Source organism: Rhopalosiphum padi, chromosome 2 (assembly GCF_020882245.1).
Source record: "Rhopalosiphum padi isolate XX-2018 chromosome 2, ASM2088224v1, whole genome shotgun sequence".
NCBI classification, from domain to species: Eukaryota; Metazoa; Arthropoda; class Insecta; order Hemiptera; family Aphididae; genus Rhopalosiphum; species Rhopalosiphum padi.
In genome coordinates, this window is record NC_083598.1 from 25070022 (window position 1) to 25082129 (window position 12108).

The following is a 12108-nucleotide window of genomic DNA, read 5'->3' on the forward strand; positions in this document are numbered from 1 at the left end:
TTTCATTGTGTAATAATTATTTATAACCTAAACTTAAAATAAAATTTACATAACGAATTTTATCAAGCAAAAATTCGATCTCTTCATCAAACTAAACATTTTTAGAAATAAATTAACGATGTACAAAATATAGAAATCCTAAACGTACAAAATAAAATTTTGGTATATGCGTATATCCAACGATTATGAAAATTTGTTTTCATCTATCACTCAATTCATACTGGTGTGATCAAATGTGCGTAATTATGATAACGTTTCATAAAATTACCGATACTGTTGTAAAATAATATATTATAACCAGTTATCAATTGATCAATAAATACATATTTTTTAATTTTTAAGCATTTTAGTGTGAGATTTAGTTGTCTGAGTTAGATATTCTTAATAGGAGAGCTTTCCTGTTTGGAAACGTTCGAAAACATCTAATAATTCAATGCGATCACAGAGGTAAAAATTATATAAGCAACAACAAATTTTTATTAAATATTTACCAATATTATATAATATATATATTTCGAACATTTAAAAACCAATTTTTAAAAAACTTTGTTTAAACATTTATAATAAATAATATTAAAATGTCCAATAATAATAACAAATTTTTTTTCATATCTAATAAGTACTTTTTGTTAATTATTTTTCAAGCGCTTTTTTTCATTTTTAGTGCATATTTTCAAGTTTGTTAATGGGTCATATATAAATATAAGCGCATATTTTAGTGTTTTTAGCACTATAAGTTCCGAATCTGATAATAATCATTTGAAATTTAAAGAACTCTGATACTCTGACAAGTAATAAATACAGTTATTATTGTTTAATAAATTATAATTTTTTTATTTGCACAATCTATAATTTTAATTAAACGCACTTAAATTGGTATTAATTCTTTTTTTATTATTATAATATGTACAATTCTGGAAACAACTCTTTTACAAAATTTCAGTCATTTACAGCTACATAATATAATAATCCTAATTATAATATGGATTGTTATTATTCCACCCTGATTGTAAGGGAAATGATGAATCCGAAGACCACCAACCCGATTTCGGTGCCGATTGTGTTGCTCTTTCTGATTCATTCGCTTCTTCAATGTCTTCTTGTTTTATTTGAGGTAAATTATCTTCGAAAGACCCTATCATATTTCCTCTAGGATCATAGTTGGCCACAACGTTGTACATGCCATTTGGGGTTTTTGAAATACCAACACCCAATTTAGTTGATGATTTCCATAATAATTGTGTCATGTGGTCTAAAATTAAAAAAATAATATCAAAGGTATACGTTATATTCTATTTGTTAAAGACCTTATCAACTGAAACATTTTGTGTATTAAACTTGTAATTAAATAAAATAAACATAGTTAATATAAAGGTAAGTACTAGATATTTTAAACTACATTAATTAATTAGCTGGTAATAGCAGTAAATATACCAAAATGCTGATTTGAGCTTAAATAATATCTTGTGACTCTTGTGTAACTTTTACATTCTGAGCGCACCGCTTATTCGAACCGATGAATGTATTGATTTTACAATTATGTGTTTTATTTTTATTATTATTATTTTTCTATCTGTCATCGCCTTTTGGGATAGTAAAAAATAAAAATACTCTGATTTCCAACTTTATGGGTGGTTTCTAGTAAAAAAATGGATATAGGTAGTAGATATTTGGATGGGAGTTAGGAGTCAGAAAATGTCATTACTTTTCATAATAATCGGGAAAAATGAAAACAAAATTTAAAGAAAAACGGGAATTTTTCCGGTAAACTAGTTTTTTACAAAACTGATGTCATTATTTAGTCATAATTCAAAAACGGATAATCGTATGAACTTTAAATTTTCAGTGAGTGTTTATATTATCGTTTTCTTATTACGATATAATTAAAAAATCAAAATATTTTGATTCTTTATGAGTTTCAAAAACTTTGCAAAATAAATACATCCTTCTAATAAGAATTAATTAACGAAAATAAAAAAAAGTTAAGAGTAAATAAACGAAAAATGTTCATAAGCGTTTGAAGTCAAAGTAACGAAAATAAGTAAATTATTTTTTAGTCAAAATTCTAATATTTTTTAATATTCATACCTAATATTTGAATATTTAATACAAGGTTTACAAACTATACTTAAAAAAACGTCTATCAGAAAATCAATATATATTTTTTTAAGTTCCTAATTCTGTTATCTATTAATTTAAGTCAATATTATCGAATATATAAATAAAAACATTTACATCATTTTTAAATAATATATTACTTACGTGTAGCACTATTGCTACCCAAATCAGATTCTTCGCCATCGATGTTAAACTTAGTTATTTCATTATACCATGCATCGACCGCTTTTTTGCCTAAATTATTCAAATCTGAATCTGCGTACAAATTTTCTCCGTAAGCATTATTGTCTCTATGTTGAAATGTTCCTTGTTTCGCAATGTAATTAGCCCAGTCTTGAGCGCAATTAGTCAACTAAAAAAAAAAATACACGATAAAGAAAAGTTTCTTGAAAAAGGTACATTCTTAACTCTTAATTAAATACATTTGACAATATAATTTGGTGTAAATATGAAAACTGTGTCGTCAGTTCCAGAAAAAATTTAAAGTTAATATTATAATAGTATTTAATATATAGATATAGTATTAATTATTATTTATTTATATTAATAAATTATTTTATTTTACAATTCCTTAATATGTATCGATGATGTACAATTATACGGCTAAAATGTTATTGTTAGTAATTAATTTAAATAGTTATTAATCTAAAATACATGTTGATACTAATTAATTCATTTTTAGTTGTGACATGCAGTATTTTATGAAAATGTCTCGCCAATTATTCACTTATATATTATAGTATATATAATCACATATTGATGTCAGTGGGTTTGGTATCATATTGGTAATAACATACTTACAGATTAGAAACATATCTATGTTTATGTATCGGCTCATAAGATATTTTATTTTTTAGTTCATAATTTAATATACCCTATAGAACTAATCTAGGTAGTTATTATTTGAATAACTAATTATTATTTCTAGCCAACATGATACCATTCAATTAGATAATTAGTATCTATATAATAAGTAATAATTGCACGCTTTACTCGAAAAGCTTGGTAAATATTGAAATGCGATGAATGAACATAAAAAATAAATCACATCAACAAATTATATTAACAAAATAACAACTGTATTCATGAATTTAGATTAATTATTTTAATATAAAAATAAAAAAACAGTTAATTCAATCAGGTAAGGGAAACGTCTTTATAAATATTTAATACATAGTAGGTTGATGTTACACAAGTGGCCTCTTACTGCAAACAAAGCTGTTCCACATTAAATAAAATTGTGGGATTACAATAATATTATGAGATACCCATTTGAAAACTGATCTCACAAAAATGGCGTAGTGTATTTAAATGGCATATACATAACGCCGTGTTGTAATTATTAATTTTTTTTATTAAAATGAATAATATCAGAAAACAAACATCATATTATAGGTACGATAGGCACTAGAAAAATAAAATTAGTGAAATATTGGTATAATACAAACTGAACAGGATCTACAGTATTAAAATAGAATTAATTCTCACTAACCAAAATGTCCAAAATAATTAACATAATCTATAAATATATACATTTATTGATGTAAATATTATATTATATTATATTATATTATGTATGTATGTTTTCATGTATACATTAAAACGGCTGCACTAATTTTGATAAAATATCGAGAGGTACACGAGGGGCTGAAATTTCTTACTAATGTATCGGAAAATGTATATCGCATTTTATATTTGTGTACCTTTTATTTATTATTTATTTATTTATTTATTTTATTGAAATTTTAACAAGGATATTATAATATCTCGACAATTATTAAAAACACATCAAAAAACATTATTTATGTACCTATACTACAATATACAAGTGTAACTATACACAATACATTGCAAATGCACTATATTATACATTATGGTAACGATAAATATCCGTAACGATAGTTACATTATTATATTAATTATCCTACAATAGCTCAAAAAAAAAAAAAGTCTAAAATAGCTGTTTATGAGCTTCCTGTAATATTTTTTGTTCCCTAAAAATTATATAACCAATAACCTCATGATATCCGATAATTTTTCACTTTTTAACATACCAAAAAAAAAATATACATCAAAGCACCAAGAAATCATGGACACCTTATATAGTTTTACATAATTTATGTTTTATTAGAATTATGCGTTAAAAAGTTATTTTTTTTAATATCTAGTTAATATAACTAGAATTTTGATTAACAACGTATGTACTAAGTAATTTAATTTATAAATCTATGCTTACATGTATGTATTTAATTCATAATTCACCTATGCAATAAATACATTAAGTCAATATTGCTAATTTACCTGATCATCCAAAGTAAATGGTACGAGGTTATATTTTTTTCTATACAAATTAGATTGCTGAAGGACTTTATTTCGGATTTCATCAGCTTCGTCTTCACTCAAACCCATAGGTTTTGAGTACGGGTAATTTGTTGGATTTGTTCTTTGTGGCATGTTAGCGAACGAACCCATTCCGTTACTTATATCATTACTCGAATCAAAAGAAGGAATGCTTGTCGGGTATCTCATTGAACCTAATCGCATATTTGTCGGTTTTCCTGTTTGCTGGATATTGATGTCTTCTCTATTCTCAAACCTATTGAACGAGTTTAATCTAAAAGGTTTAAATCTTTCATCCATTAATTTTGACATCATATCTTGGAAACCATTATTTCCATTACTGAAAGTTGTGAACATCGGAATTTTTGGTTGTTGTGTATTTTTCATATTTCTCTGTAATTTCATAAATTTATAAATTTCGGAAATTGTTATAATGGTTAAATTTACTTAATTATAATATATAATGTGTTATACATCATACATAATTTTAATCACCTAGCTCGTAGACTTCTTTAAAAATTAAAAGTACTTAAAATTCATGATTTGGGCTTTACGTTATAAATATACAAAATATTCTTTTTGGGGGTTGATGAGTACATTAAATTAAATTTAAAAAAGTTTTCATAAAAAAACATAATCTGTGGCCCATTTAATTGTATTTACTCAAGAAAAATACTAGCAATCTACCCGAGTTGTTAGTCGTGCTCTTTTATTGAATAGTATTTAGTTGTAGTTATAACAATAATCATAATAATATTACTATTACAATAACAGCATAAAATATTATTAAACTTTTAAACATAATGTATCTTTGTACTTGATATAAATTACTTACAAAAATGTCTTCAATACCACATTCTTCTCCGTCTTTTAGCATACGACAATTACCATTAATACAACATTTCCTAAATGACATTGTATTATAATTCACCATACCCGAGTTCTCAATATTATCATTGATTTGTTGACTATTATCTTCATTCAATGATGGGGGTAAAGGTTTTTGTCGTAACCTTTCTGTACGCTTAGCTGAAGGATTCGTTTTAATTTGTGTTAAATTTGGAAAATCTTGAAAATCTGAAGTTATAGTATTTTGTCTTTTTCTGGTGTTTTGATTTTCTGAAACATTATAAATTTGCTTATTTCTATTTTTTAGACCACTTGGAGGTCTCATTTTTAGGCCTTCAGAGATCATACTATTTTGTCTTTGTCCATTATTTAGATTATCTGAGTCCATATTATATGGTTTTTGTCTAATAGACTGCGTACCACCCCGAGATTTATTATCTAAACCTAATCCACGATTTCCGTCATATCCTAAGGAACCATTTGAACTAAACGATTCTAAAAAATAATACATTTTTAGAAAATATATGTGTTTGATAAAAATGTTTAAGTAAATTACTCCTCAAAGGGCGTGGTGACGGTAATGCTGCTGGTGATTCTAATGTTGTTGAATCTTCTGCTGCTCCATCTGCTTCTGCTGCTGTTAATGACGATGATGAATCATATGGATCAATATTGTTAGAAATAACACGCGAAGGCTTTCTTATACTCTTAACTCTATGATGATTTCCATATCTAAACATTACATTTAAATAATTTAATATGCGTTAATTCATATTTTAATCAAATAGTTATTTAATACTTACGCTTCGTATATTAAGGGGATTCCACACTAACACTTTTTAGAGTAAAATAGACCTATACGCGTTCCAACGTACTAACTTGAGTTTTACTCCGATAATAATTTTGAAAACATATTTGAATTTATTATGAAGTATATTTTGAATCCTTCGAATCAGAATAGTAAAAAAAAAAATTTAAAACTATTTATCTCCATTATAATTTTTAAGAATACAAGTTTTTTTTCTAAATTTCAAGTGAGGTTTTTTCTTTTTAAGAATAATAAATTAAAAATGTGGCTCGAAGGATTCAAAGTTGATTGAACAACAAAACAAAATTTGTTTTCAAAATTATTATCGGAGTAAAACTCAAGTCGGTATGTTGGAATTCGTTAAGGTCTATGATTTACAACATTTCGCGACGAAATAAATTTGTTGTTAGGCATAATGTGACATGTGCATGCGAGTGCGAGTGCGCAACGCTTATCTAGCTCGCCGTCGGTCGCACTATCGGAAATCTAAATATAATATAACCCGAATATTACCGATAATGATCGAAGATAATTATTGTCGCCGTCGCGCGTCGCTGACTATAATATTATAATAATATATAATATTATATTACATGGCACACGCGCATTCACGCTCAAACGGCGATTATCAGATATTCAGATCTTTATTCTTTAGTGCACATATAATAGTAGCATAATATACTATTATAGTTTTAAAGTTGTAGTTGCACTTAGTTTTTGTAAGTCTAGAAATTTTCCAATTTTTGAAAAATGGGAAAATTTAAAAATAAGTGTTTGTCAAAACGAAAAAAAATGAAAGGCAATGGATTTAATTTCATAAAAAAAATAGTGGAGATATCAAACGACGGCTTAGTTGATTTGTAAGTTAATTTGTATTGAATTATTTATTTTAAGTTATGAGTGAAGCAAGTTATGTGTATCATTGTATACGAAAAACGATTCTGAACGAAGACGATTTGTCAGTCTAGGATATTTTATTTATTTATTTTATATCTAAAACCGTTTGATAGTAAATCACAATTTCACTAGTGAATTTTTAATTTAGACGCTCGTAAAAATGTTTAAATTGACTTATGCTCGATTTTTTTATAATTATTATAATCAAAACTTATGGACAACCTTGTATTAAATTTTCAATTCTTAGCTATGAATCCAAGAAAATTTATACATTTTGAACTACAGAATAATTTGCAAATATTCGCGATTTTGACGAATTTTCTCAATATTTGAACTTCAAACGCTTATAAAAAAATTGTGATAAGTACAACTTATGAGAAACCTTGTATTTAATTTTCAAAAAGGTTTGGCCAAAAATATTGAGAATTTTTCCCTTTTGACCCCCCGAAGGTTTTAGCCTCAAACGATTTTTGATATTTATTTTTATTCAAAAAGTATTAGCTGTAAAAATGTGATACTTCCACCAGCTGTTTAAAGTGACATTTTAATCACAGGATTTTTTTTTCAAAATATTTTGTTAATTGTTCAGCTTTATATGTCGGTTATTTTTTAGTTGAAAATTCATAATTTTTTTTGTATTCATATGAAAATGTAATACAAGGTTGTCCATAAGTTAATTTCGTCCTCCGACACAAAAACACACATCATTGTAAAATCAATATATTCATCACTCCGTTCAGAATCTAAAAACAAATTTTGAAATTAGGTTAAAATTAACCTAGTAGCAGATCGTAAAGTGTTTGATTTTTTTTAAAAAAAATACAAAAACAGATAACATTTATCTAAATCAAACGCCAATTTATTCATAAAATTTCAAGAATATATTTTAGATTATTCATAAGCTTTATATATTTTTATCGTTATAACTAGAATCTCAAATTCAGCTTCGAATAATTCCATCCCAACTGCTGTAAAAGAAAACATCCATGGAAAATATTCAAATACGTTTACTCCAGACGATATGACATTGGCTGTACCGTTGAACAATGTACATGATGTTTCAAATTTAACTGTTGATGGAAATAATATATTCGGCACTTCTTCACCCAAAGAAAAAAGATTAATAGATTCTTCATCTTTTCTTAACTCAGATGCACATTTATCGCCAATTTATGAAAAAAGTAGTACATCATCACTCCAAAATAATAGTATGGAAATAGAAATTTGTGGAAGAAGAGTAGTAAATATATCACACTTATTTCAAGAAATCAAAAGTATTGATAACCACAAACCACTTGACTGTGGATTTAAAAATATGATATTAATTGGTGAAAGAAAGCTTGGCCTAAAATCATTTTTTAGCTTCAAATGTTGTATGTGTAATATTAAAAAAACTATATCGTCCGAAAATGAAGATCTTATGGCTATAAATACTTCGGCAATAATAGGTACATTGAATATTGGATGTGGTTTCAGTCAATTACAAGAAATTATGTCTGCAATGGAAATAACTACTTTAAATCACAAAACGTACCAAAATGAGCATGATCGGATTTGCAAAGGATACGAAATAGCTGCGTTAAAAGCAATGGATAATGCGGCTAAAGATGAAGCAGAATTGGCTATAAAAAATGGAGAAGTAGACGCCGATGGAATGCCATTAATTACAGTTGTAGCTGATGGGAGTTGGTGTAAGAGATCGTACCGAACAATGTACAATTCACCATCTGGAATGGTAATTACAATTACATAAGTTTTACATAGAAATTAGTAATAGTATACTTTTTGATGAGGACATAAACAAATTAAACATTGTTACTAGTAAGGTATAATCTATTATTAGAATGATTAAAAAATTAACAATAAGTTTTTTAGTAAAAATATAGTATTACACTTCATTCAAGCCATACCTCTCTCTAAATATATATAATATATTATGTATATAATCGAATCACGATTACTCGAAAAACTTGACAACTCGAAATTTTTTTATCGTTTGTATATATTGTATTTATGTGGTTATTTGAATTAATTTTTATCAAAAAAATTGCATTTAAAAATGTCATTATGTGCAAAAAAATTATAGTAATAAACGTAAAAGTTTTGAATTACAACTAAATAACTACCTAGCTAAAATCGTTATATTTCGTATTTAATGTCATCCAAATTTGAAAACGCATCATTGTGAAATTAATAAATTCATTACTTTTTTAAATTCATTCAAAAATAATTGTTAATTAATTAAACAAATAATTTATTTGTATTCGTATTGTGTTTATTTGTGTAGGCAGCCATCGTTGGGTATCGAACTAAAAAAGTGTTGTTCATGGGCGTAAAGAATAAATTTTGTTCGACATGTGCCAGAACTAAAAATGGAGATAAGCCAAAAAATCATACATGTTTCAAAAACTGGAAAACGTCAGATGGATCGTCAGGAATGGAAGCATCAATAATAGTAGAAGGATTCAAAGAAAGTGAACAAGTACATGGAATACGATATCATAAATTTATTGCTGATGGAGATAGTAATGTTTATAAGCGCATTTTAGATTCACGCCCGTATAAAAATCTTACAATTCAAAAAGTTGAATGTAGAAATCATCTTTTAAGAAATTTGTGTAAAAAATTAAGAGATATGTGTCCTAAAAGAGATGCTGGAAAATTAGTTCACAGAAAGCTACTTCAAAATAATATATTACGTATAAGAAAAGGTATAGTTACAGCAATTAAGTATAGAAAAGAAAATAAACATTCAGAAATAGATTTACAAAATGATATTTTAAATTGTGTCGACCACGTATTTGGTCAGCATACTAAATGTGCGGCTTATTTTTGTGAAACGGTCAATGATCCAAATATTACAAACGCTCAATGTACAAATTTCACTGAAAAAATGAAAGCTACAGATCCTAATTTTTACTCAACAATAATGAAACATATCCGTTATTTAGCCAGGCATAGTCGTAGTTTGATTGAAAACGTCGATAGTAACGTTGTCGAGTCACTAAATGGAATTATTGCGAAATTAATAGGAGGGAAAAGGGTAAATTGTGCAATGTCTGGGTCTTATCAAGGTCGATGCTCTGCAGCGACTGTAATAAAAAATACCAAACGTCCCTTATACACGTTGCATAAAGTTTTATTACATCGCAGTCCAAATAAAAAGTGTCCATCGTCAATATTAGAATTAAATCGCCTTAAAAAACGCAACAGACAAAATGAACTGAGACAAAAAAAATATCGCAAAAAATTAAAATATGTAAATGACTCTGCAGATCCATCATACGGAAATAATGCCCAAAAACCGGATATGACTGAAAATGAGTATGAAGAAGAAAAAAAAATTTTTTTAAATAACTTAAAAATAATAGCCGATAATCGCATAAATATTGAAAGAGAAACAGTCGATCAAACAAATTCCACTAAATGGTTTGAATTAAGGAGGAATATAATTACAGCCTCAAACTTTGGAAGAATTATTGCATTACGCCCAGACACTGGATGCGAAGGAGTGTTAAAAAGTTTACTTTACTCTACAAATCTCGATACCAAAGCCCTGGAATATGGTAGGGAACATGAATATCAAGCCAAACGAGATTTAGAATTGGCTTTAGAAGTTGAAATTAACGATTGTGGATTGTTTATTGATTCAATTGATGTTTTCTTAGGAGCTACTCCTGATGGTTTAATCGGGGAAGACACTTTAGTCGAAATAAAATGTCCGTATTCAGCAGAAAATTTAGATCCCGACGAAGCAATTATTCAAAAAAAAATTACTATTTGGAAAACTAACAAAAATAAAGAAATAACAGGTATAGATAGAAATCACAAATATTACTACCAAATTCAGGGACAGTTACACATTACTAAGCGAAAATATGGAATTATAGCTTGTTGGACTAGAAAAGGAATCAAGTATGAAAAAATTGAAAGAGATGATACTTTGTGGCAGACAAAAATGTTTCCTAAACTAAATGATTTTTTTTTCAATTGTTTATTACCGGAGTTAGTAGATCCAAGACACTCAAGATCTATGCCTATTCGAAATCCAAACAATATACTGGAAGCGAAACGGAGAAAGAACGAACAGAAAATGAATAAGCAAAGTAAAAAAAAAGTTTAACAATTTAAATAATTTAAAACCAAATTATTATAAATAACAAAATAACGTATCTTATTTGTATTGACATTATTATTAATATTTCTATTATAAAAATCTCAATATAAATACATAATAATATGTAAACAATATAATCTTGCATTGTACATTTTATAACAAAATATAAATAATAAATATATCTATATATTATAATCTCATGATTGAAAAAGTAGAGTGTAGGAATCACATAGTTAAAAACGTCTAATATAATATATATTTCATAACTACGTATTTTAAAAAGTTGGTAATACGTTTATAAATATAAATCAAGCTGTATTATATTAAATTTGTTGTGTGCTACATATTGGTACACATATTAAAGTAAAGAGGAGCATTAGTCAATAAGTAGGCTGTGAGCGTAAATTGAACCTTTGGCAAATTTTTGTATTTTATATTATTATTTTTTCACATTTATTTCATTTTATTATAATAAATTACTTTTGAGAGTTTATATAGTATTATAATTTATAATAAATAATACATAAATATTAATTATTGATAATTAATATGACCAATACGTAGGTAATAGCGGAATAAGTAATAACGACCGGTAATAGACCGGCACATTCAGTTTTAAATAGTCATTAGAGCGCTGGACAATAAAAATAATATTAGACGCGACACGCTGCACGTCGGGTATACGGCAGTGGAACGATAGATGGGCCGCGGTACAGGGAAGTCACTTACACTAATGATCATTTACTACACACACACATGTACGCCACAACGCACGTACTTTACAGATTGTCTGAAAATTGCCTATACTCAACTCCTTAAAAACGGTCGGTATGGAATCCCCTTAAACACGAAACTATTAAAAATAAAAAGCAATAAGCTGCTTTAAACATTTTATAAATTATAAAGTGTTAGTAAGTAAAAAATATTATCACTATACAAGCATATCAAATAACCACTAACTTAAAATCTTAACACGTAC

The 12108-nt window shown here is 26.9% G+C and overlaps 1 protein-coding gene across 1 annotated transcript; it reads right to left on the minus strand.

Moving 5' to 3' along the window:
* Positions 1-873: 873 nt before the first annotated feature.
* Positions 874-12108, minus strand: LOC132919695 (uncharacterized). The gene is made up of 8 exons (XM_060981475.1): positions 11971-12108; positions 6111-6120; positions 5864-6039; positions 5656-5802; positions 5294-5577; positions 4420-4851; positions 2263-2470; positions 874-1252 (listed from the first exon to the last, which is right to left on the minus strand). The coding sequence occupies exons 1-8, from the start codon at positions 12017-12019 to the stop codon at positions 972-974; spliced, it is 1587 nt and encodes a 528-aa protein (XP_060837458.1). The 5' UTR covers positions 12020-12108; the 3' UTR covers positions 874-971.

Excerpts from the sequence above, each read along its gene's own strand:
- LOC132919695 (XM_060981475.1), bottom strand. The coding sequence starts at position 12,019 with ATGTTTAAAGCAGCTTATTGCTTTTTATTTTTAATAGTTTCGTGTTTA. Across the intron at positions 5,803-5,863 it reads GTCACCACGCCCTTTGAGGA|AATCGTTTAGTTCAAATGGT; the intron begins GTAATTTACTTA and ends ATTATTTTTTAG. Across the intron at positions 5,578-5,655 it reads TAATGGACAAAGACAAAATA|AAAATCAAAACACCAGAAAA; the intron begins GTATGATCTCTG and ends ATAATGTTTCAG.